The sequence below is a fragment of the Mustela lutreola genome, chromosome 15 (assembly GCF_030435805.1).
Source record: "Mustela lutreola isolate mMusLut2 chromosome 15, mMusLut2.pri, whole genome shotgun sequence".
Classification (NCBI taxonomy): domain Eukaryota; kingdom Metazoa; phylum Chordata; class Mammalia; order Carnivora; family Mustelidae; genus Mustela; species Mustela lutreola.
In genome coordinates this window covers 13,383,477-13,409,944 of record NC_081304.1, presented here as the reverse complement: position 1 = coordinate 13,409,944, position 26,468 = coordinate 13,383,477, and the positions used below count along the sequence as shown (strand labels likewise).

Below are 26,468 nucleotides of genomic sequence, written 5' to 3'. Positions count from 1 at the left end.
ATGATCTCAAGGTTTTGAGATCAAACCTGACATCAGGCTCCACACTTGGTATGGAGCCTCCTTGGGATTCTCTCTCCTTCTCCCTCTGCCCCTCTGGCTCGTGCTCTCCAGCAAATACATTAATAAATATATATTAAAAATTAAATTTTATGATATAAGAATTAAAGCTCAAAATAAAGAATCAATTAATAGAAAATAATGGCAAGCCGTTGAAAATTACTTCCTCCGTGATACCATGTGCAGAGAGAGCATGGGATCAAGGAGAACAGGTAGGTTGTCCAACGAACTTGCACCATTGTACTTAGTAAGCTGGGCAATGGGTTCATGTCTGTGTTGCTTCATACCTATTCAATATTCAATATATAATGAAAACTTTAAAAGAGAAATTGATTTGTTCCTGTTTTCCAAATCACAACACAAAAAATTGGATCTGAATTTAAATGACCATAAGCTGGTAGCTAAGCTCCACTAAGCAAGCATGGTGTGTAAAGCACCATAAATGACGGGCAGGTGGGCACCTGGGTGGTGCAGTCAGTCAAGCATCTGACTCTTGGTTTTGGCTCAGGTTATAATCTCAAGGTCATGAGATCAAACCCTGCATTGGGCTCCCTGCCCAGTGTAGAGTCTGCATGGATTTCTCCCTCCCTCTCCCGCTGCCCCTCCCCACTTTGCTCACACACTCTCTTTCAAACAATAAGTAAATATTTTTAAAAAGAAAAGAAAGAAAAGTGATCAGCAGGGAGTTAAGAAAGGATAATCCTGACCCGCGGAGGAGCTCATAATCTAAGCATGAGTGGCCACCAGCTTCCGAAAGCCACAGCCTCATTTCTCCATCATAGAATAATCTCAGCCAAGGTTTTGTCACTCCCAGCACTGGCTATGATGAAGGAATCCATTTCACACAATTAAAATACTTAGGTACATCTTACTTCCTGGGCTTCAGAGTTTTTTTCTGAAAATTTGTTTCATCTCCCTTTTATAAATCTGCTTTTGAAGACTCGGGAGATAAGTGGAATTAGAATGCGTAGTGAATTATAATAAACTTGTTTACAAGACTTCCTTTTTCACTTGAAGTAATGTATTTTTAAAGCCCTGTTTTAAACGGTATCTTTAGATTATCAGGCATTCTTATCTAGGCTCTATTAGTTTTTGAATATTCATGTAATGACATCTTAAAGTGCCTTGTTGCTAGATACAGTCTAGATAAATATAGAAGCTTTCTAAAAACAATCAAGATTTCCCTTAAGATTTATAATAGCTTTAAGATAATCTAAAATTGTATCTATGTTTCCAGTTTTACCAAAGAATGGCAAAAGCCAATAGATTTTAACTTGATCTTTAACTCTCTTCCCAAGAAGGTCAATATTCTCATGCTGTATCACAGTTTCTGGGATATACACTGCAAAATGTATCATTCCAGGAAATAATTCAGAAATATGTTTCCATTTTAGGATTAATGGTCTATATAATGATAAAACTAACTTGCTAATGAGCAAATGTCAACTTCTCCAGCTATAGAAAGCAATGGTGCTATTGGAGAAAACAGATAGAATTTGTGGTAAAGAGTCCTGAGTTTGAATCCAGCTCTCCTACTGACTCTCTAGGTGACTTCACAAATCCTGTGAGCCTCAATTTCCACATCTGTAAAATGAAGATAATAGGATCCACCTTAGATGATGACTGTGAGGATGAAATGAGATAATTAACATAATGGCTCTGGCACACTAGAATGTTCCACAAACGTTGGCCCACTGTGTTTTCCCTTCTCCTGTGAAAGCAAAGCCTTGCTAAGTAAATGCCCACATAAACAAATATATAATTTTAATTAAATGTTTATACACTAAAAAAAGAAAAAAATTGGCTTCCCCATTTACTAAATTTTCTCCTCTGCATCTAAATTATGATCTCAGTTAAACAGTTTCACAAAACATCTAATGAGAACCCGTTTTTAAAAATGAAAACTAATGAGGAAATAGAGAATGATCCATTCTTAAGCTTAGGAAAATAGAATTGGGAGCTTCATGTCTATGCCCAAATGCCTGTGGTTTCTGCCACCGGGCTAAGGGGTTATGACCTCTATTTTGTGATTTGGGTGTCACCAAAAAGTTGGGGGATAAAGACGGAAAGGCATGCTTATTACATCTGTCACCAAGCTAAGAGAATTCGCGAACACGGTAAATAACAGAAGCAAGAATCAGAAACATTTTGTCCAACTTGAAATCAGCAGATGTCATTCATCACATTTACATTTCAAAGTCCTGTGGTAATCACTGTTGTTGCTATAAGGCTGCTTGTTTTTATAGATCTCACACACACACCCAGTACAGAGACTGAGATCGAAGGGAACTGATCACCTTGTCAGAAGCAGCCGGCAGCTTGATGCAGCTTCTGAAAATGGCTCATGGGCTCGTGCTAGAGGATCAGCACAGCCTCAGGTGCTGCCTGTCCTCCAACATGTTGGGCCAAACCCGGCCCAGGCCTGTTACTGTATGTTCTTCGAGCTACAGATGGGTTTTGCATGTTTCAGTGCTTAAAATAAATCAAAATTAGAATAATGTCATGTCACGTGTGAAAATTGTATGAAATTCACATGTCAGTACCCATAAATAAAACGTTATCAGAAGAGAGCGATGCCTATTTATTCACAGAACTGTCTTTGCCTGCCTTTTGTCTTATAGGCTAGAGGTGAGTGGTTGGGATAGGGACAGGATGGCCTGCAAGACGGACCCTTTACTGAAAGTTAGACCATGATGTTCAGTATTTTTTTTTTTAAGATTTTATTTATTTATTTGACAGAGATCACAGGTAGGAAGAGAGGCAGGCAGAGAGAGAGAGGAGGAAGCAGGCTCCCTGCTGAGCAGAGAGCCCGATGTGGGACTCGATCCCAGGACTCTGAGATCATGACCTGAGCCGAAGGCAGCGGCTTAACCCACTGAGCCACCCAGGCGCCCCAATGTTCAGTATTTTTTAAATGGCAGGAGAACCATGGGAATGATAAGGAATCCAGAAACCATTTCCTAAGGTGAGTCACTGAAAGAATTATGGACGTTAGGCCAGTAGAAGAGAAAACCAAAGGACAACATTACAGGTTTCTTTAAATATTTAGAGAGCCAGCATGTGGAAGTGGCTGGTATTTGTGTCACTGTAGAGGGGGGAAATGGGTAACAGTCGTGAAAAGTTCAGGGAGGCAGACAGCAACGAAACATAAGACAGGACCTTCTAAAACATGGAGGTGGACAATCACAGGTCACCCCCCAAAAGACGGAGGATCCTGCCATGCTGGTATTTAAGCTAAAAGGCAAGATGATCACCATGTAAGATTATTCTAGGAAAGATTCTTACAGTGGACAGGAAGCTGAACTGTTTTAATGGTAGGGTTCTTTTTACGAATTTATCTCAAAAGAAAGAAAATGATCATTTAATAGCAGGTGAAAACTTAAGGACAGGTCAATAGAAACAATTTCCAAATTCACTACGGATTATACCCTACAAGGAAACAGATCTATAATTGGTTTGCATGGATATAATACATAATACATACATATGTGTATGTAAATGGCACATTCAAGAGAGGTCTCCCATTTAAATAAAGAGTACACCAGCTATAAAAAGAATCACATTAAGAAAAGAAGGGTTATTTTTAGGAGGAGGGCTCAAATTACACAAATAAGGAAAGAACATCCACCACTAAATAAAATAAGCTGAAATTTTTCCTTGTGTTACTATAGGAAATTGGTATAGCACTGCTGGAAAGAAGGAAAATCTATATATAAAATAGAAAGGGGAGCAATATGTTAAAAAAAAAATAGCATGGCTAAGATATAAAATATAGTAAAGGACACAGTTGTATGATTTACTTGCACTGGACCTCTTTGCAAAATAGCTTTACAAACAACATCACAAAGCACAGCCACCTGTTAAGCTGTTATTTTGGCCTGTCTATTTTCAACGGCAATCTTGACACCCAAGCAAGAGACATACCACCATAGCAACATAAACACCATGGTGTTGGAGAATAAAATTTTAAGAAGCAATTTATAGCCCCATGCAGACTTGGAAATAAATCCCACAGCATCTATAACTATGACATAACATTTCCACTGGCCAAACTCAGATCCAGTGGATACCTCAGGATTCCGTTCCCACGGGCCATTTGGAAAGGAGACTCCAAAATGTCTGTTGTACAAGCTGGTCCTCCTAATATAAAGGTATTTAAAATGTAAGACAGGGGGCGCCTGGGTGGCTCAGGGGGTTAAAGCCTCTGTTTTCAGCTCGGGTCATGGTCCCCAGGTCCTGGGATAAAGACCCGCATCAGGCTCTCTGCTCAGCAGGGAGCCTGCTTCCCTCTCCTCTCTGCTTACTTGTGATCTCTGCCTGTGAAATAAATAAATAAAATCATTTTAAGAAATAAAATAAAATAAAATAAAATGTAAGACAGTATCATTTTCTGCATAGCTCGGGGAATGTACAATCACCAAGAGTTCACGCAGCACCGATGGGTGGACAATTATCACCCCTCACATTTGCCAAGTGAGCTCCCCATCACCTGTGATCAGCCCCTAACGGAAGCGTTTAAAGAGAGTCACCGAACAGTTGGGGAAGCTGAGGCACCGGAAAATGAGTCTTCCTCCATCAGTTCATAGCTATCACACAGCAAAGACTCAGCTCCTTCTTCTAAGGTCACGTTCATACTCCTCCCCACACGGCACTACCCTATACCAGAAACCCCAACATAGGGCAACCTAGGCATTTTGGTTCAAGGAGATAAAATGCCAAGGTGTCTCAATAAATGAAAGGGTAGAGAAAAATGAAAGGAAAGTCACGTTTGAAAGTAATTACGCCTTTTTCCGGGACGGTATCCCTATGGGAGGGGGAGCAATTATCAGGACTTAAAACGTGAACAGTGTGAGGCGTGACTGATTTGCAATTCAAAAAGCTCCAACAAAGGCAGAAAGAAAGCTGATCATCCAACTTAAAGAGGAGACACACCCAAAAGGTGTGCCACAGGGAGGATGGGGTGGATAGTCTGGCATCAACTACTGCACTTTCTGGCCTGGGGTGGATCCTGAGCTCGCGGGTCTACAACAGAGGCCTGGACTCCAGCGCTGAACCACAGTTCATTATCCCTGGCCACCAGCTCCCCCAGCCTCTTTTTACTTTGTTCTTAGCTCTCCTCCAAAACAGAGGCCAGGAGGGCCCTCAGGCAGATCCTTCTGCAGATCCACAGAAGAGCCAGTCTGAAGGCCAGAACAACCTGGAGAGCAGCCGTGAGGGCAAATGAAATATACATGAATCTACAAGGAGGCTTCTGGGACACCAGGGTCTTGGCTGCTTTTGATCTGAGAACAAGTACTGAGCCCCTTAAAAAAATAAATAAATAAGATGATTTCTGACACACATAACCAACATCTTTTTAAAAAAAGAACCAACACCTTTGGAAGCCCGGGTTAAAGGCAGTGCACCCATGTAAATAATGGCTAATTTCAAATACACCTGACCCTTTTGGAAATGTTTTTCTTGAAAAGGCTTAAGGGGATTATTCCATTTGGACAACTAATAGCCTAATTACTTTTTTTTTTTTTTTTAAACCACCACCAAGCTCCTTTTCAGCCAGATCTTGGCAAGGAATCTCGAAGTGCACCCCCATCTGCGGCACCGTAAGTCACGCCGCTGAAAAACATAATTACACTCAGCTGTGTCCAAGTTTCCATCAACCACAATCCAAAAGAGGTAAGCTATTAAATCTTGACTCTAAAGGTTTATTTTTTTTCCCCCCACTTTGGACACGATGCCTCTTTATGAGCCGCAAAAACATCATACCAAAAAACAAAACAAAAAAACCCAGCATTCATCATGGCCTTCCCCAGAACAGGTTTTGGGTCTCCAGCAGGCACTATACAATCTGTACCCCGATGATTAAATGCAATTCTAGTTCTCGAACTCTTTGCACTTTGAGGAGGGAGGATTAAATAACTCCATTTCATATCTTTAAGCCTGTGTCTCATTGAGCAAAAGAAGAGTCTACTTTCATAGCACTTTCTAAGTATGAAGAAAACCACTTCCACCCGCCGCATTGCTTTTATGGAGGCTTGAACTACTCCACAATGATGACCCCTATGCCGGGATATCAAGGGTCATATTCGTTTTTGGTTTTTTGGACTTTTTTTTTTTTTTTTTTTATCAGCATCAGCATTGTTGTTATTTTAGATCAGGACAAACTTGCAGAATGTTCTGGATGGAGGACCATGTTTTAATTGCCAATTACTGATTTAACGAGTGCTGTCTTCTGAGGCTTCATAGTTCAGGTGCATTAGAGGCTAAATATGCCTGTAAGGTGTTGGGGCACATGCTTCTCAGACCCGATAGAAATTGAGGACCAACATTTTATTAGATCCCACTGCTTTCCTGGAGAGCATAGAACTGACTCCTCCTTGAGAGTGACAAAACCATCGTCCTATAAAATCTAATGAAATCCAAGCTGTTGGCTGGTCAGTTGAAAACTATCTGAAGACATCACTAGGAGAATTGACAAGAATGAAAATGTTACAAAGTTTATTCATCAATAAGCCATCATACTGACAAATTATTTTTTCTCCTGCATCAAACATGATCAAACATTTTATAAAAATTTTTAAAAAGCCAACATTATAACTCCACTTCTTCAGAGAAAGGATCCAATTAATGTCTATTTCTACCTAGTATAGGAATAAAGCACTCTCATTAATCAAATATTTTATCTTTTGCTTTCACAGAAGAACATTTGTCCATGCCAATCCCATTTGTTTGAAATGCTTCCAAAATGCACTGGTCCTTTTTTTCTGCCTTAGGGAGGACTCTGAACAAAATGTACTTTTTCAGGATCCTGGGTGGCTCAGTGGGTTAAGCCTCTGCCTTCGGCTCAGATCATGATTTCAGGGTCCTGGGATCGAGCCCCGCATCAGGATCTCTGCTCAGCAGGGAGCCTGTTTCTCCCTCACTCTCTGCCTGCTTGTGATCTCTCCCCGACAAAAAATAAATAAATAAAATCTTTATTTTTTTTTTTTTTAATATTTTATTTATTTATTTGACAGAGAGATCACAAGGAGGCAGAGAGGCAGGCAGAGAGAGAAAGAAAAGGAAGCAGGCTCCTGGCTGAGCAGAGAGCCCGATGTGGGGCTCGATCCCAGGACCCTGAGACCATGACCCGAGCGGAAGGCAGAGGCTTTAACCCACTGAGCCACCCAGGTGCCCCTAAAATCTTTATTTTTTAAATGCACTTTTTCTGTCAAATGACGACAGAAGTACTCCTGAGTTTGAGTTGCCAAGTACTTCATCTGTTGCTACAAAGGCATACATTACTGAGTCATTAGTGTCCCCCCGAGCACAGATATGAGCCCATTTTTGTCGTTTTCCTTTCTTGAAAAGAAGGCAAAATTCAGGAAAAAATTCTATTTCATTAGATCCCAAGAATGTAAGTTGTATTAGGTTTGTTTTGGGAAACGGTGTAGGAGTTTAATGAGAAAGTAATGAAAGCAACACTTTCAAAACAAAACACAACTGACCAGAGACCTGGAGGAGTAAAGGCCAAGGGACAGAAGGTGGACCAGCGGTTGCCAAGGGATGCGGGCAGGTGCAGCGGGGATTTCTCTTCTTTAATGGGTATAGAGTTTCAGTTTTGCAAGACAAAGAGAGTTCTGTGGTTTCATGGCGTTGATGGTTGCTCAACGTGAATGTACTCAATGCCACTGAACAGACACTTAAAAATGGTTAAGATGGGGGTGCCTGAGTGGCTCAGTCAGCTAAATGGCTGTCTTTGGCCGAGGTCCTGATCCTAGGGTCCAGGGATCGAGCCCCACATTGAGGGGGAAGCAGGATCCTGTTTCTCCCTCTGCCTCTGCCTGCTCCTCCCCCTGTTGTGCTCTCTCTCTGTCAAATAAATAAATAAAATCTTTTTTAGATATTTTTAAATGGCTAAGGGGCGCCTGGGTGGCTCAGTGGGTTAAGCCTCTGCCTTCGGCTCAGGTCATGATCTCGGGGTCCTGGAATCGAGCCCCGCATGGGGCTCTCTGCTCAGCGGGGAGCCTGCTTCCTCCTCTCTCTCTGCCTGCCTCTCTGCCTACTTGTGATCTCTCTCTTTGTCAAATAAATAAATAAAATATTTTAAAATAAATAAATAAATAATAAAAATGGCTGAGATGGCAAATGTTGTGTTACATGCATGTTATGTGTGTATGTATGTTACATGTATGTGTGTTACATGTGTGTTACCAGTTTTTTAAAAATTATTCTTTAAAAACCTGACCAGAACCTACACATCCAGCCGTGTGGGGTCTCCTTCAAACAGGACATTTTTTTTTTCCCCAAACAGTTCATTTTAGGAAGATTTAGGAGAGTATGTACCTGGGTAGCTGAATAGAGCTGACACAGCAGAACATCTCTGACTCTCCACCATGAAACTTAGGAGGGCAGGTGTGGTGGGTTTCTTCATTATCTTTACCATTTCTGATCATGGCAAATGTGTCTTGAGGATCATTTTTAATTTAGGGAAAAAATAATACCTGATGACTCCATTTCTCCATTTTTAAAATAATTATCAAGTTTATTTTTTTTTAAAGATTTTATTTATTTATTTGTCAGAGAGAGAGACAGGAAGCACAGGCAGACAGAGTGGCAGGCAGAGTCAGAGGGAGAAGCAGGCTCCCTGCGGAGCAAGGAGCCCGATGTGGGACTCGATCCCAGGACGCTGGGACCATGACCTTAGCCGAAGGCAGCCGCTTAACCAACTGAGCCACCCAGGCGTCCCAATTATCAAGTTTAAAATGTTATTTAGGGGACACCTGGGTGGCTCAGTGGGTTAAAGCCTCTGCCTTCAGCTCAGATCATGCTCTCAGGGTCCTGGGATCGAGCCCCGCATCAGGATCTCTGCTCAGCAGGGAGCCTGCTTCTCCCTCTCTCTCTCTCTGCCTCTCTGCCTACTGTGATCTGTTTGTCAAATAAATAAATAAAATCTTTAAAAAAATAAAATAAAATAAAAAATAAAAAAAATAAAATGTTTATTTAGTCCGTGTGAGGTGTGACTCTAAAAGAACAATATTTGTGATTGTGGAATAGTGAGTGTGGGCTGTAAATTGTAAGAGTGTGGGTGGTAAGCTGCTTTGGAGGCAATGCTAGTCCAAGGGAGCCAGAAGTTTCCAAGGAGCAGCTAACTCAGCAGGAAGGGTAAACATACAACTTTGAATAGTACATTTTGATGATTTTCATATGCTCTAATTTGCTTACATGCATGTGAAGAGTCTTTTAAGTTTTCAACTAAATGTGCCAAAAACATGGCGTCACTTGTCTGTTCCCATTGTTATTCCTGATACTAATTTTGAGAAAGTCACCAGGTGTTCATCAGCGAACACCTCTGCTGCTGATGTGTATGAAAGCCAAAGGTTCTTACTGCCATTAAAAGGAATAATTTCCAAACGTGTAGGGGTGGTTCTCTTTTTAGAGCATGAACTACAGAAGTTATTTTCAAAGGAACATGATTCATTTATCAAAGTTAAACAGAGGAATGTCACTTGGTTGAATACTTGGGTGAAATGGATGGTTCAATGGAAGATAAAACTCATGGTCCGCTCTCTTAGCTTAACTGGATCGGAGGAACTACTTTCCCCCAATTATTTGCTTTGATAACCCTGAACAAGTTCTCTGATCTTGGAGATTTTTATTTATCTGTGTGGCCACGTGATAGATCTGGATCCCCTTCCGTCATTCCTTCCAACTTTCAGATTCAACAGAAGGCAGAGCAGGGCAGAGCAAAGAGCGTGGTCTCTGCAGTCTGACCAGCCTAGGTATGGACAGAGGTATGGATGGAGGTGTGGATGGAGGTCTACCATTGACCAGCCATGCAAGCACCGATGATCCACACTGAGAAAGTGGGATAATATCCAACTCATAGGACTGTTCTGAGGACTGAACCAAAAGGCACTCCACAGATGTAATTTCTCTCTGTCCTTTGCATGTGAAATTTACCTGCTACCAGTCCAAGCTACAAAAACGGAAATCAGGGGTGCCTGGGTGTCTCAGTCTGTTGAGCATCTGACTCCTAATTTCAGCTCGGGTCATTACCTCAGAGTGGAGAGATCAAGCCCCATAATGGACTCTGCACTCAGCATAAGTTGGCTTGAAAATTCTCTCTCTCACTCTGTCCCTCCACCGGCCATATATGCATGCACTCTCTTGCAAATTAACATGTAAATAAAATCTTTTAAAGAATTTTTAAAACCAAACCAGAAACCACATTTTAAAACACTTACTTTCCAAACAGCACGTTTCATAGGATGGCCTGCTGAGGCAGACAGTGCTGGCTCTTGTATTATGTAGGTAAAAACAAGGCTATTGCAAGACTGCAGTCAGCCAAGACCTTGTGACACAGGGTAACTGCCTAGCTCTGGGATGCTATGATCAGGAGAGGCAGGGCAAGGAAATGCCACAATTTATGTAAAACACAAAGATGGAGATGGTGCAGATAAGCAGATAGCACGGTCTCTATAAACTGTCCATACAAGGTGGAAACATTTCGGCAGACACAGTGATACGTGAAACTTTGCCATTTTAACAATAAATAAATCCCCTGCCAAAAAAACCACAAACAAAAATATAGGGGGACATGGGTGGCTCAGTCCCTTAAGCATCTGCCTTCGGCTCAGGTCATGACCTCAGGGTCCAGGGATTGAGCCCCACATCAGGCTCACTGCTCAGTGGGAAGTTGGCTTCTCCCTCTCCCTCTGCACCTCCCCCTAGTTGTGTACTCTCTCCCTCTCTCAAATAAATAAATAAACTCTTTAAAAAAGAGAATAAATAAATCCCACTACAATCGCTACAAGTACAAAATAGGGGAGAGTAGTGCAGAATACAAACAATCCAGCAAATAAGAGCCAAAGCATTTGAGGTTTTCGACAACTTAATTATATCCAAGTGGTGACTTCTTACTCCCTCACTCGGTAAATTTTCTTTTTATTTTTTACCTTTAGGTGATCTCTGTACCCAACATGGAGCTCAAACTCACAGCCCCAAGATCAAGACATGCACGGTCCACTGACTAAGCCAGCCAGGCACCCCAAAGTTTTCTTCTAATATACAGATTATTTTGGGGTGCAAAAATACACAAATTAGTGCTCAGAAACACCTGGATCTGGCCTTAATGCAGCAAATATAATGACTTCAATGATGCACATGTGCGTGTGTGCCCTGTAGAGGAGGGGCGGGGACCAGTCTTTGGAGATTAGCTTCTTAGATTAGGTAGTTAAACAACATTATTATAGGCTGTCATCAAATTACATTTGTTGGGCCAATCCTACTTCTTTAGGTGATTCATTCTGGGAAAGAAACAACACCCTAAAGATTGTCAGATATCATCCAAAGGATTTAAGGGTGACTTTTTTTTCTTTGCTCAGGAACAAGAGGAATCTAGAAGGTCATGCTTTACTCAAATTTAAAAGGAGGGGGAAAAAAAAAAAGAGGAGAGAGACATAAAAAAAAGTGAAGAGTCATTAGATAAACTTGATCAAGAACCTATGTTAGCTACTTGTTTAGATTATGAGTCGACTTCCACTGAAGTCCAAAAAGGAATTTTAAGAGCAGGCCCCTTTTGTCTGAGGGCAGGGAAATGAAAGAATGAGTCACTGTAATACTTGATATCAAAATCTTGGTGAGGGCCAGCTTTCGTGTTTCTAAATTAACAAACAGCAGTGGGTAACGCCGTTCAGGCAGTCTGCCAGAAAGCGGTGGGGGGACCCTAGCCTCCTTCCTGTGACATGGGTAAAACCGGTGGCCAAGACAGTGTGTCCTATGCAGTGAGGCTCCCTTCTCTGGGTCTGTCATCCAGGGAGATCTGCCCAGCCTAGCGTAGTACAATCTTGCCATCCTACACAGAGACTGCTGGGATAGAGTTTAAATAGCCCATCAGTCTCCTTTGCAATAAAGCCAATGATGGCACATCTTCAGGACATCTGTCTGAGATGAATCAGGCAGAAGGTTCAACTCCCATGCAGAACCATCTCCTCCAGAATGTGTTTTCTAGGACTCATCTGGCTAACACAATTTCTCCTTCAATGCACATAGAAAGCAGAAACATGTACTTGAAGCCACAGCCAGGAAGGTCGCCAGGTACTGTTCCTTCCACTCACAGTGGCCACCGGCCTCTGTCCCCTTGGGGTGGGAAGGAGGGGTGATGGCCTCCCAGTACCCTGAAACCCTACAGTGGGCCTCAGGGCAGCTGTTCAAGCTGTGATTGCTTCTTTCCCCTAAGTATCAAGCTCTGACCTAAATTGTGGCCATTCTGATCCAAATCTGGCAGATTTTTCTTCCCACACTGCTGCAGAAGAGAACCACCTCCTTCGGAAAGCTGTCTAAAAATCAGGACAACTAGAGCCATCTCCTTGAGAACGGGGATCACAACTTTGCAGTGGACTCATAATTCAAATTCAGCACTTTCTGTCAATGGCTCTGTCTCTAAACATAGATGTCCATGTTTATCCACAGCCACCTCTATATTTTAAACAGTTTTACTGAGATGTATTTTACGTACCAACTCAAATTTTTAAAAGATTTATTTGAGAGAGAGGGAGCAAGTGTGTACATGGGGCAGGGGTGGGGGACAGAGAGAGAAACTCAAAAGCAGACTCCGTGCTGAGTGTGGAGCCTGAGGCAGGGTTCAATATAATGACCATGAGGTCACAACCTGAGCCAAAATCATGAATTGAATGCTTAACCAATTGAGCCACCCAGGTACCCCTGTCATCTATTTTAAAATGGCAGTGAGGGGCACCTGGGTGGCTCAGTCAGCTAAGCATCTGCCTTCAGCTCAGGTCATGATCTCAGGGTCCTGGGATCGAGTCTGCATTGGGCTCCCTGCTCAGTAGGGGGTGTGCTTCTCCCTCTGCCTCTGCCCTTTCCCCTGGCTCATGCTCTCTCGCTCTCAAAGGAATAAATAAAATCTTTAGAAAATGAAATAAGGGGGCGCCTGGGTGGCTCAGTGGGTTAAAGCCTCTGCCTTCGGCTCAGGTCATGATCCCAGGGTCCTGGGATCGAGCCCCGCATGGGGCTCTCTGCTCAGTGGGGACCCTGCTTTCTCCTCTCTCTCTGCCTACCTCTCTGCCTACTTGTGATCTGTCTGTCAAATAAATAAATAAAAATCTTTAAAAAAAAAAAAAAGAAAGAAAATGAAATAAAATTTAAAAATTAAAAAATAAAATGGCAGTGAAACTTCTCTAGTGGCCTCTGGACTATAAGCGCTAGGAGAGCAGGAATTATGCCTGTCTTGTTTGCCGCTCCATCCCTAGTGCTTGGCCTAACATCTAGCACACAGTTGGAGTCCAACAAACATTTGTGATCTGAACACATCCGTGCTCCCCTGAATGCTAACCTCGATACAAGAAATAATTACTGCAAGATAAACTGTCAAGGCAAAAAGGCACCCAAGATTCCAGCTCCCTGGCAGGCACACTGTGTTTATCTGTAATTCTTTCCCCTTGAATGTGGGTGGGCCTGACCTAATCAGGCTAATCTTTTCAAAAAAGAGTCTGAAGGTCAAAGATAACACGTCAGAGAGTTCAAAGTGGCAGGTGCTGTTTTTCTACTGGACCTGTAGGGGCAAACTGCCCTGTCGTGGGCAGGGTCACATTGCAGGAAACAGCAGGTAGCCTCTAGGAGCTGGCCCCTAGCTGATAGCTGGCAAGAAAGGGGGTACAAACTGAAGTCAAGAGCCACACAAGCTTTGAAGAGACTCCAAGCTCCAGAAGTTAGTGCAGGCCAGCTAACACCTTGATTTCAACTTTGAGAGGCCCTGAACAGCCACACCATCCAGCCAAGCCATCCCAAGACTTCTGGCCTACAGAGACTGTGAAATAATAAAGGGGTATTGTTTTAAGCCACTAAGTTTGTGATAGTTTGTTACAGAGTAATAGAAACCAAATACATTCCTACAGAAGTTAGGATGAAAGCAGAATGATTACATTAACTCCCACAAAAGACTGGCCTCGAGCTTCTCAGGGGGTATGGTTGAGCAACTTTAAAATGAAGATGTTTGGGGGCGACTGAGTGGCTCAGCGGGTTAAAGCCTCTGCCTTCCGCTCAGGTCATGATCTCAGGGTTCTGGAATCGAGCCCCGCAAAGGGCTCTCTGCTCAGCGGGGAGCCTGTTTCTTCCCCTCTGTTTCTGCCTGCCTCTCTGCCTACTTGTGATCTCTGTCAAATAAATAAATAAAATCTTTTTTGTTAAAAAATGAAGATGTTTGTAATATAAAGGAATCTCTAGCTTGCAAAATATCAGGTAAAACCTAAGTGGAAAAAAAAAAAAAGTGTAAAACCTAAGTGAAAAAAACAAACAGTATGAAGGGAGAAACTGGGCTCAGCTTTCTAGAAATGCTCCTGTTTTTACCAGCTTCCGCCCAACCATTCATTAAGCATCTACTATGTGCCAGACCAGGTTAAAGCCTCTGAGTTGCCCCGTCCAGTATGGCAGCCACCAGCCACCCGTGGCCCTTGAGCACTGCAAAGTTTCTAGTGGGCACTGAAATGTGCTACAACTGGAAAATAACACAATGGATCTCAAAGACTTAGTATGAAAGAAAAATAAGTTAAACTATGTGGTATTTTCCTACGTGGGTTATAGGTTGAAAAGATAATGACCGGAATGAATGACATACAAGCAAGCAAACAAGTAAGTACAGATTATGAGAAATGCTCCGATGGAAATAATTTAAGTGCAGAGATAAAGAATAGAAGAAAACTACTTTAGATGGAGTGGTCAGGAATGACGTCACAAGAGGTGCCATTTCCACTTATAAACCCACAAGTTTGCTATAAACATTCAAGTTTTAACACATGACAGCAGCAGCGGCTGGAAGCTTCAGAGGGCTAACCCAGACCCTTGGCCAGCTGCAGGACCCTCTCACATTGTACTACTCCCACTTAGGTTCCAGGTAAACAGTGCCCACTAGAGGTGTGCAGCCCTGAGACCCTGTCTATAAGGATGAATTGTTTTTAAGTTGGAGGTGTATACAGTATGAAAAGTCAAGCATCCAAGATAATGTCTTTTTCAAAGGACTTGACATTTTCCAGATACAATTTGTTCTCCAGTTTTAATATCGGTAACATAGTTGCACTTCATCTCCCATGGCGCCTACCCAGGAGGAAAAAAAAAAAGTCTCCACTTGGGAATACCATAAAATTCCCAATTGCCAGCAAGAGACAGGGAGGGGGGGCAGTTGGCAATCTACAATCTGAAATTCTCCTTTTGCTCCTACAGCAGGCTGAATTTACAAAAGATATGTAAAAACTTCCTGATGGAGCGCCTGGGTGGCTCAGTATTAAGGTTAAGCCTCTGTCTTCGGCTCAGGTCCTAGTCTAAGGGTCCTGGGATGGAGCCCCAGATGTGGCTCTCTGCTCAGTGGGGAGCCTGCTTCCCCCTCTTTCTCTGCCTGCCTCCCTGCCTACTTGTGACCTCTCTCTGTCAAATAAATAAATAAAATCTTAAAAAAAAAAAAAAAAAACCACCTTCCTGACTTCTTGGTACAAATCAGCTGATGTCTATACCTGTCTTTTTTTCCAAACAGGGGCAGAAGTGTTAGCTAGTTTCCAAAAAAGTTTCCCCGAGTTATTTGACCATATAAACCTCCAGGCAACAGAAAGCAGGCCAAAGCCCACACAGGCCAACCAGTGGCACCTGTGCCCTCACTCAGGCGGCTAAAGCAATGAACCTCGACGTACTTTTCCAGTAATCACTGCCCCTGAAAAACACGTTTACTGCCTGTCACTGTGCACACTTTTATAGTAAAAAAAAAAAGAACTTTGTGAACCCCTCCCCCTATACACACACTTTCCAAACTGACACTCTGGGGCAAGGGGTGGGGGTACAGCAGATTGTAAAGGGACTGATGAAACACTATTAATTTTTTAAAACCTGCTTACAAAAAAACAGTATTCTCTGTTCACCTGAAATGAGAGCTTTTCTGAAAAGAAGAAGTATTACTCACTTAACCAGACACAAGGTTTTTAAGTTGGTTTTTAAGTGCCTCAGGGACTCAGTCTCTAAAGAAGCAAAAGTTAATTACCACCCACTTTTAACTAAGATTTCATTAACAATAACGTCCATTTTTTTCAAGGCCCAGAATCTGTTTCCCCTCACTGGCATACATTCTCACCCAAATCAAGGGATTAGGGTTTGGGGGAGGGGGAGGTAGGCAGTGTCCTTCACACACAAAGTCAATTTCACTGACTGGCCTGCCAGCGCAGCATCTGCTCCCTGTTGTCCGTTCCATTAAGGGGAGAAAGCTTTGCACTTACCCATTAACCCGCCCACGTGGCCCTCCTGACCAGCAAGGGAACTGTGCAAGATAACTGGGCTTGAGGAACATGGTTCTGACTGTCGGACAGGCAAAGGAAGCTACCAGGATCATCCAAGAAATCAAACTCATGACCTTGGCCTCGGTCCCTCCCAGCTAGGCTAGGAGTCAGGGGGAAAAAAAAAAGTCAAAAGAGTAATTGTTCTTTTCTTTTTCTTTTTTTTTTAGATTTTATTTATTTATTTGACAGACGGAGATCACAAGTAGGCAGAGAGGCAAGCAGAGAGAGAGGAAGGGAAGCCGACTCCCGGCTGAGCAGAGAGCCCAATGCAGGACTTGATCCCAGCACTCTGGGATCATGACCTGAGCTGAAGGCAGAGGCCTTAACCTACTGAGCCACACAGACACCCCAAGAGTACTTGTTCTTAAAAAACATTCTCAAAATTATGTTCCTGAGGAACCCTGGGGGACGTATGTGAGATTAACCCAGGGAACCTTTATTCTTTATATCTGAGAGTATCACTTTGTACAAAAATCAGTGGCAATGCCAGTATCAAACTTAAACTCTCTTACCCAAAAGAATTTCTGCCCCAATATTTGCAGGCGCATTTCATGAAAATTGTTTGAAACGGAATAAGCAGCATTATTGGGCATTCTGGAATCTCCATTTAGGTCATTCCAGAGTTGGCACCATCCCAATCCCAAATCTGTTCTCAGAAATGTGCGCAAGAAAATTCTCCCGGGACCCAGGGGAGCCAGGATAAAGTGTACTGGCTCCCAGCCAGGGCAAAGAACAAAATAATATTCTGTATTAAAAAGTTGTTTTTCTTTCCTTTCCTTTCTTTCTGTCTCTTCTTTTCTTGGAGGGGAGGGAATTGTTTCTATTTTTCATTGTGCCACGAATCCCTGAGGACCGCAAATAAATCCCTAAAAGTATGCCCATTAACGTTAATGCAGTCAGAACAGGAACTGTTAAGACACCAAAGCAAGTAATGAAAACAAAAGGATTTCTGCCTAAATATTAGGATGTGCTTAGCTCTTGAAACTGCTGATCTTACTGATAAGGACTGGATGGGGTGGGGTCATCTTCAGACTGCTCCTCGGAGTCCTGAACAGAGTCCTGAACGTGGGTGAGGTCTGGGATGCTGGCAGCACCAAGAGGCAGCACCAAAGAGAGGTTTGGGTCAAATCGGCCTTGAACGTCACGGTAATCTTGGAGCCATGCATCCAAAAGAAGCCGCCCCAAATAAATACACAATCCAAGGAAAACCAGTAGACTTGTTATACAGGAGCAGCTTCAGATAGAGCCCCCAGCCTTCCCTCTGGTCAGCTGACCAGATGTCCCCTAAGTAGATGGAAGGTCCCCAAGCCACCTTCAGCTAGAGACTACTTGGGATGCTTAGTGTCCCGGCTTTGCATAGAGGGCTTAGGGATAAGTATTTCCTTCCAGCAAGGAAACTCCCCAGAGGAGGAAAAGTGGGAGAAAGCCTGGCCTACAATATAAAACAGCTCTGCACCAGAAATCAGAAGACCCAGGCTCTGGCCTAGACCTTGACCTTGGCTTTGAGATGGACAACGAACTGGATCTTCCATGACCACAGTCTCCTTCACAAAACGAAATGGCTCAACTACAGAAGACCTCCACTAGCTCTTCCAAGTCTAAAGTGAAAAAACCTACATGTCCAAATGTTCCAAATGCAGATGGTAACAACCGTCTCTTTAGAGCCAACTATCATCCCCCAGGAACCTTTACTGTTTAGAACTTCCCAATGAATGGGCCTATATTCAGTTCAGAGAGGACACTGAACATAAATGAAGAAACAGTTCCAATGAAGTTTTTTATTAAAATTAATCCGTGAGATGTTACCTCTTAAAATTCTTCATTCGGAAATTGTCTAAAAAAAAAAAAAAAAACAGAACAAAACAGAACACCAACACTCTGATCTAGACTGATCTAGACCGTGGTTGAGCTTTATTTTCTTTATGCCCCAACACTGCTCCTCTTTCCTGGAACTAGGGAACATTTTATGAGTTAAAATAAGGCCTAGAGAAATAGTAGAATCCAGTACCCTCTACAACAATTGAAAAGATCTTTGATTTTTCATTAAGTTGATAGTGTTGACTTTATTTTCAAGAACGATTTTTTCCTTTTTCTGTATTAAATAATACCAGTGACAGGCAAGGACCAGTAGGAAGAAAACCAATGTGTTTTTACCATGGCTCTGGTTGTGGCTGGGCTACTAATTAGTTCTGTGACCTGGTGCACATGACTTAACCCTTCTGACTCAGTTTACACATCTGCAAAATGTGGATAACAGCGCAGGAGTTCTCCTTACGCTCCCCCCCACCAGGAGTTAAACAAGATAAGGCCAGGGAAGAAGAATGGACACAGTGTTGGCTCTCTCACTAACCCTCTTCATTTTCAAAAATGTGGGCAATCCTGACTAATCATGGGGGTTTGACAGAAAAAAATTCCTGAAGTACTGTGTAGACAGAATCAGGGCCGAAGCAAATAATGCCTTGAAGCAAAAGCGAGGTTTCCAAGAAGAGTCTGCCTAAATTGATGGTAACCGTCTTCTTTGAAGACACTGTCAAGTTCCTTCCCAGTTTTTAATGTTAAGGATAGGGGCGCCTGGGTGGCTCAGTTGGTTAAGTGTCTGTCTGCCTTTGGCTCAGGTCATGATCCCACAGTTCCTGGGATAGAGACCCACTTCAAGCTCCCTGCTCAGTAGGGAGCCTGCTTCTCCCTCTCCATCTGTGTGCGTGTGTATGCTTGCTCTATCACTCTATCTCTCAAATAAATAAAATCTGTTTAAAAAAATAATGTTAAGCGCAGCAGGACACAGCTTAAGGGGGGGGGATGGTGGACACAGGGGATTTACTACCAGTCAGACTCCAGGAATCCAACCTCTAGTGCACGGGGTCAAGTTCCTCACCTATCACCTGGCTTGGAAAATCTGAAATCCTATCAGTTTGGAACCTCTATCAATCTAAACTGACCCCTGCTTCCCTAACCATGTGGAAAACTAACTTCAAAACATAACTTTTTAAGAAACTGAATCATGGGAGCACCTGGGTGGTTCAGTGCGTTAAGCCTCTGCCTTCGGCTGGGGTCATGATCTCAGGGTCCTGGGATCCAGCCCAGCATTAGCTCTCTACTCAGCGGGGAGCCTAACCCCCTCTGCTTACTTGTGATCTTTGTCTGTCAAATAAAACAAATAAAATCTTAAGAAAAAAGAAACTGAATCATGCTTTTAGTCCAAATGAATTACACATTAATTAAATCATAATTATACATTCTATTACATGCAGAGCCTGATTTCATTTGCCAATTAAGAAAGGGGGGGCGGGGGTCCTCCACCTGCACATTCGAAAGTGATTACTTCACCCTGAAGTGGTGGGTATTTTGGCAGCATAGATAAATAAATAAATACATACATACATTGCTTAAGACCTGTGCCTGAATGTTCAGGAAAAGTCTGCGAAGAAAACCAACTAGGAGAAAGAGAAGCAAAATATTTCGAACCTAGTAAGAAAATTCTAGAACTCGTTCTTTTCTTGACTCTCATCTCCGTTTGGGGGCGTTTCCTGCAATACCAACATTACTCCTGGATCCCAAACTCCTCTCAACAAATAAAGTCACTGGGGAGAGCCGAAGCGCACACACCTCCAGGCTGAACAGCTCGGGCTCCGCTGCCCGCTGCCCGGGGAGGGTCGGAAGAGCTCAACCTTTCCCGCAAGTACTCTGGTTAACCGGGGTCACTCATGTGCCTCCCCCACTGCCCTACACAGCTGCGTGCCCCTCCTCCACTTGATTCACATGGTCGGGGTGCACCCCCCAAACCTTAACGCCATCCACATGGAATCCATCCTTCAAGACTCTACTCCAGCGTCACCTCCTCAAACGCTGAACAAGCAGGAACCCTAAGATGACCATTCTGGAGGGGGTTGACCTTTCTCTTCCGTAGTCAGTGTTCCTGGGATGGATGTTTTGTCAACTCGGAACTACTCTGATCTTGCCTTGGATTGCCTTAACACCTGATCCAGGTAAGACAACCCCCCCCTCGGGGGGAGCACAGTCACTTTATCGGTTAAATACCCCCCCCCCCAAAGCACCTATCCCCTTCCATAAGGTAATGACTCAATACCATACCCGATAGATTAAATGCTCTGTATTTAAGCATAAACACTGTTTGGCTCGCCGGCTTCCTTGGCACACTAAACCACACTAGTAAGTTTCAAATTTCCCTGATTGGCTTCACGCTTCCTTGCTGTCCCTGGACAGGCGCTAAGCCATTGTGAAAGCACCGAAAAGGTAGGGAGGAGAGGGGGAAGAAGGGGAAGCCGGGGCCTGGATAGTCCTCACTGAGTCATCATTTCCTGAGTGATGGAGCTTGCTGCTTCGGGGGATCTGGAGAGGGGAACCCGAGCAGCGGGTGGAGGACGAGCCCCCGCCCCTCACCCCCCACCCCCACCCCGCGCCCGCCCTGCAGCGGGAGCACCCGGAGCCCGCGCCGGGCCCGCACCCACGTGCTGGAGCGCCCTCCTGTGGCCGCGCCGCAGTCCCCGCTGCTCCCGGCTCGCCCGCAGACCACGCTCCCCGCCGCTAAAGAAACAAGAGACGCAGAAAGTTTCCTAGCCAGGCGGTTTGCGAAAGGTCGAGGCCAGGTCTGGGAGCCTCTATGCGCGGGCGTGGCGGGAGCGGCGCCCAGGCTGGCGACGACCGCGAGAAGTCCGGGCCCAGGAGGACTCCCTTAGGGCTCCGAGGTGCCCCCCAGCGGGGCTCGGGGCCTGGAAATCCTGAGGGCAAAGGCTTCTCCCGTACCCAGACCTTACAGCAAAACGCGGGAGCGGAGCCAGGGCCCAAGCCAGGACGGGGTGCCTCTGTCCCCCACCCCCAAGCTACCAGTACACGCTTGGGGCGCCTGGGTTTGCCTTATTCATTTTATTAATTGGAGGGAGGGGGCGCCAATTCCCTTTGGTGCATCCGGATCTCCAGGAATAAGGGCTCTGGGCGACCCCCCAAGACTCCACCTAGAGTCTACCGCCCCACCCAACGCCGCCCTCCCCCGCTGGGGTGACAAGTGGAAACAGCAACTCCCCTCTTTCCTCCCCCCAGCCTTCTGGCTTGGGAGGTAATGCTCCAGCAGGGTTTCCCTGCCGCCCGCAGAGGACCCGCCGACCTGGAGGCGGCAGCGGGGTATGCGGCGCCCTGAGGCTGGGGGCCGGGAGCGGGCGAGGCCGGGCCCTGCGCGGCGCTTACCTCGTCCACGGTGAGCGGCATGCAGATCCGGTATTCCTTCAGCAGCATGGTCCTGCCGGCCGCGCGCCCCTGGGGCGGGAAGCGGGGGGCGCCCCCCAAACCAACAAAGCTGCCGCCCAGGCGCAGGGCAGGGCGCCCGGAGCCCTGCGCTCGGAGCCGGCCGGCGAAGCAGCCCCGGCGGTGCGCTCAGCTCCTGTTTTCCTCCCCTCCGCCGGAGAGCATGTCAAGGTTCGGGTCCGGGTGTTCGGGGCTCCCCCGCCTTCTTCCTCGCCGAGCTCGGTCCTCCCGGAACGCGGTGTTGGAAAGTCTGGGAGGGACCAGGGAGGGAGGAGGGAGACCCGCTGGGAACCGCTCAAATCGGTAGCCCCGGGCGGTAGGAGCGGCCGCCGGATCAGGACATGCCCGCTGGCGGGCCGGGGAGATAAAAAGAGAGATTTCCGAAAATTAAAACGAATGCACAAAAGTCACCCGCTCGATCCGCCTCCGAAAGCAGACATGAACCTGGCGACCCCCCCCCCCCTTCTCCGGCGGGTCTGCCAATGCTAATGTCACCAGGAACACATTGCAGCCGGAGCTGGAGATGCTGACTTTCCAGACAAAGGCTTGATCGACTCCTCTCCCCGGGCGGTAAACAAGATTTCCTGCTCTTTTTAGGGCCGGTCCCCGAGGCGCTCCAGGGCTCGCAGCGGGAGAAAAAGGAAGCCGCCGCCGCTGCCGCCGCCCGGCTCAGTCGGGCTAGGGCCCGGGGTTCCTCCAACCTGAGCTCGCGGCGGCGAGGGGCGGGCGATAGGAAGCTGGCGCCTTCCGCGCACGTCCCCTCCCCCGAGTACCTCGGCTCCCCGCGCGCCGTGCGTGCCCGCGAGTTTGCAGCCACCGCGCCGGGGCCGGAGAGTCCGCGCGGAGCTGCAGTGTGCCTCGGGCCGGGGAGGTGGGTGCGGGAGGAGCGAGCGCCAGCGAGGCTGACATCAGCAGCGGCCGCGGTGGGGAGGGTAGCCCCATCCGGCCAATGGGGAAATGGCAAAGAATGTGGAGGATTTAAACAAAACAGCATGTCTCTCCCCGGCTCCTGCCAGACGGCAGGGCTGCCCCGGAGCCGAGCCCGGCCGGCCCTGGCGACGAGGATCGGGAAAGGGGGCTTCCCTGGCTCCTTTACCCTCGGAATTTGTTCTCTAGACGTTTCCTGGGTGCCAAGGGTGCTCTGCCCGCCCCCCCCGCCCGCCCGCGTAGCTTCTGGTTTCCAGGTGCATCCTTGTTTCTTGACCTTTGGAGAAGGTCTTTACAGAGCGTTTTCACTTTGGTCCGGGGAGCACACCCAGTGCTGGAGAGGCGATGGGTTTTGGGTGCCTGAGACCCAACTCTTGCCTGGTTTCCTGACCGGTTTCGGAGAGCGAATCCTGGATAATTGGGAAGTGCCACAGCGTGGAAGAAAAGGAAGCCCCCACCCGGACCAGAGGGAACGTGAGGCGGAGGTCGCCTTTCCAGCTCTCCTGGCCTGCTCTGCTGTCCGACCGCACGCTTCTCGGGGCAGTAAAAGGACGTTTTCCTGTCAGCACTCCTAAGTTCAAAAAGTCACAGTGAAATGTCAATGAAAATGCCTGGAGTGTTGGTACTTCATCCATATTAAACAGATCCCTCATTTTAACCACAAGAGGCACATTCTTCAGTTACTCAGGAAGCTGCAAGTAACTGCTGAAGTCTGTTTTTCATTTGTCTGGTATTTTTAAGCTTGTTTTTCTGAAAAGTTGCTGGATGAAAAATGCCTCGTTTGCCTCTATGCAGAATAACCTGCAAACATCATCTTTTCTCAGAAAAATATGTGTGCGGTGCAGCCCTGCAGCTACTCATGGAGCTTGGATGGTGCTCCAGATGGTCTCGATATTATAGTATTTAAAATTATGATTAATAAAGAAATAACCAGTGGAACTCTGGTGGGCCGTGGCGAAAATCACGCAGATGGCTGGAGAGAATTTATAACTGTGTGAACATGATACAAAGCCTTACAGAAAAACAACTCCCTATATCCAGCTTATATTTTAGGGAAAACTATTCTCTAGATAAATGCTTCCCAGAGTTGGCTCAGAAATATTCACAGCAACTAATTAAAGCTAAACCGAATTCCTCGAGGTGGAAAAATCTAAATCTGACACTGTAGTGGTGAATAATAACACATTGAAAGCCTGTGATACGGAAAGAAGCTCAAGCTGTTTTTCCTTTTTTCCCTACTTCTTACTTGAAAACAAGTGTAGTGGTTTCGCTTTCTGGCGCCCGATCCTCTGCAAAGGCAGCTAGGCAATGCACTGGCTAAGCCACACATACACACGCACAGGACAGCAGAGCCCTGTAGATATATTCCTAGCTTCCTAGATGTTTCCCGAGGTTGATTCTGTAACTGTGTTTACTGAAATTCTTATTGTGGTTGAGGAACTACCTCTCCTCATTTCCCAGATGGCAAATCAGGCTCTATGTGCTTCTCTCTTGACTCTGCGAGGCTGCCTAAACTTCCTTTTCACTGAGCCCATCCGCGTGCCTGGTCACATTAATCTTGTTCAAGCACAGCTCTAATCCTGCCACCTTTAGAACCTCACACTCACTCTCTGTGGCCTACCGAGCCAGTCAAAATTCCTTGGCAGGGAGAGCAAGACTCTGAATGTACCTTTCCCCTGCTAGTCGGTTACCTGTCCTCCCCCACCCTCACTGCAACCAGGTGAGACCAATCTGTTGGCGGGAGAAGGTTTCCACTTTACCCTTGACCCTTCTCCCGCCATTGCCTCCCTCGCTCCATTCCCCCAGGACACCATTTTTCAGCAATCTGTTTTTGGAAAAGTGATTTCTGATGGCAGTGTTGGAAGGGAGAGGACAGAAGGATACCAGAAGCAGGAGTATTAGAAGACCATAGAAGACAGATGGGGAGGGTCTGCATTAAACTGCCCCGAAAGAAAAGACGATGAATTTTTTAAAGATTCGGTAAGGACTTGAGGACAGATTGGTTTTCACTACAACAACGCTTGGGGGAGGGGAGGGCAAAGGGAGAGCTTATTCATTCATAACTCATTCACACAAAGGGGAGAGAGCGCCATCTACTGGTCGGATGCGTGGCTTAAAGTGTTTGAAGTCCCCCCCCCCTCTTCAGCCAGAGTCTGGCAAGAATTGTTTCTTTTCAACCAGTGGAATCTCCAATACCTACTTCCAAAGAGCTTTGAAGGTGCTGCTATTCATCATTAAGAAGAGTAGTAATGGGGGCGCCTGGGTGGTTCAGTGGGTTAAGGCCTCTGCTTTCGGCTCAGGTCATGATTTCAGGGTCCCGGGATCGAGTCCCGCATCCCCACATCGGGGGGGGGGGGGGGGGGGTCTCTGCTCAGCAGGGAGCCTGCTTCCCTTCCTCTCTCTCTGCCTGCCTCTCTGCCTACTTGTGATCTCTCTCTGTCAAATAAATAAATAAAATCTTAAAAAAAAAAAAAAGAAGAGTAGTAATGATCCATTAACAATGATATAATCCAGCTACTGATCACCACATATTTTAAAAATGGGCGTGGGGCGCAAAGGGCAAAAAGTTTGGAAAAAGTAGTTATCAGTGAGGAATGATCTGAGCAGAAGGAAAAGAGTATTAGCCTACACACGTCTGTGACAGCCGATACCGCCAGATAAGTGACGATCTGTGAAGGCAAGGATTCTCAGAAGGCGAGATGGGGGAGGTCCCCTTCAAAATCAATCATCTAAGGAGCTTTTTCTATCCATCGGTTTCACCTGGATTCTGATGATGCACCCATCCCCCCACACTGAAACCTCTTCTCCGTTTGTGTGAAAAAACTATGACCCACTCTGTGAGTAGCATCTGAAAGAAGCGTGTACCAACAGTCTTGGTGACTATTCAGATCCTGTTTCATTCCTAGAATATCCCTGGAATCTCTAAAATATTACAGTTCTTCCCATCTTCCTCTTTCCTGCTCACTGTGTATAAGGTCTGTGGATTTATCAAAGGCCACCGAAAGTCCCAACTCTTACACAGAGCTGTTCTAGACAACTCTTTACCTTTCTAGACAACCTGGAACACTTATCTGGACTACTGATTCTGGCTCCTGTTTGCATGCAAGTGTGACCTTTATTTAGAAAATGTGGTATAGGGCGCCTGGGTGGCTCAGTGGGTTAAGCCGCTGCCTTCGGCTCAGGTCATGATCTCAGGGTCCTGGGATCGAGTCCCGCATCGGGCTCTCTGCTCAGCAGGAGCCTGCTTCCTCCTCTCTCTCTCTCTGCCTGCCTCTCTGCCTACTTGTGATCTCTCTCCGTAAAATAAATAAATAAAATCTTTAAAAAAAAAAAAAAAAAGAAAATGTGGTATATGGTGCTAAAATAGTCCCCCTGTTTTCTAATTGTAGACATGATTTTAAGCTTCCAGAGAAGACAGACCATGTCCTCTCTGTATCATCGGGAAAATGTATCCTGGTATAGGGGTAGTGTAGGTACCCAATAAACATCTGTTAGGTGTATGTATATAATTAGTTTCAGGTTCTCAGTCTCAGAGCTACTAACACTCTGTGCCAGATAATTCACTTGTGGTCACTGTACTATGTTTAGCAGCATTCCTGGTCTCTACCCACTAAATATCAGCACCCCCCCCACACAGACACATACACTGCCGAATCTGGGGGTGCATAGGGAGGGATGAACTCCTACAGTGGAGAACCACTGTATTACTGTAACATTCATTACTTATCTAAATGTTTAGTTACTCCAAGAAGAAACTTTTGGAGACACTGACTTCCAACTCATCAAAATTAGGTCTAAGGAGAGAAGGATAAAACTATTACATCACAGTGATATAAAGATGTGCCTTCTCATTCCCATGATCTGCCTTCCATGACCAAAGTAGCCCCTGTTGAAGGCTTGACTGTAACCTTG

At 45.5% G+C, this 26,468-nt stretch overlaps 1 protein-coding gene across 1 annotated transcript in view; it reads right to left on the bottom strand.

Annotated features, from left to right (window-relative positions):
* PITPNC1 (phosphatidylinositol transfer protein cytoplasmic 1) overlaps positions 1-22,710 on the bottom strand; it is a 251,682-nt gene extending 228,972 nt beyond the window's left edge. Inside the window, exon 1 of the mRNA XM_059148245.1 lies at positions 21,573-22,710. Coding sequence (XP_059004228.1) covers positions 21,573-21,620 — 48 coding nt within the window. The 5' untranslated portion in view covers positions 21,621-22,710. The remainder of the gene's footprint in view (positions 1-21,572) is intronic.
* Between the last annotated feature and the right edge of the window lie 3,758 nt (positions 22,711-26,468).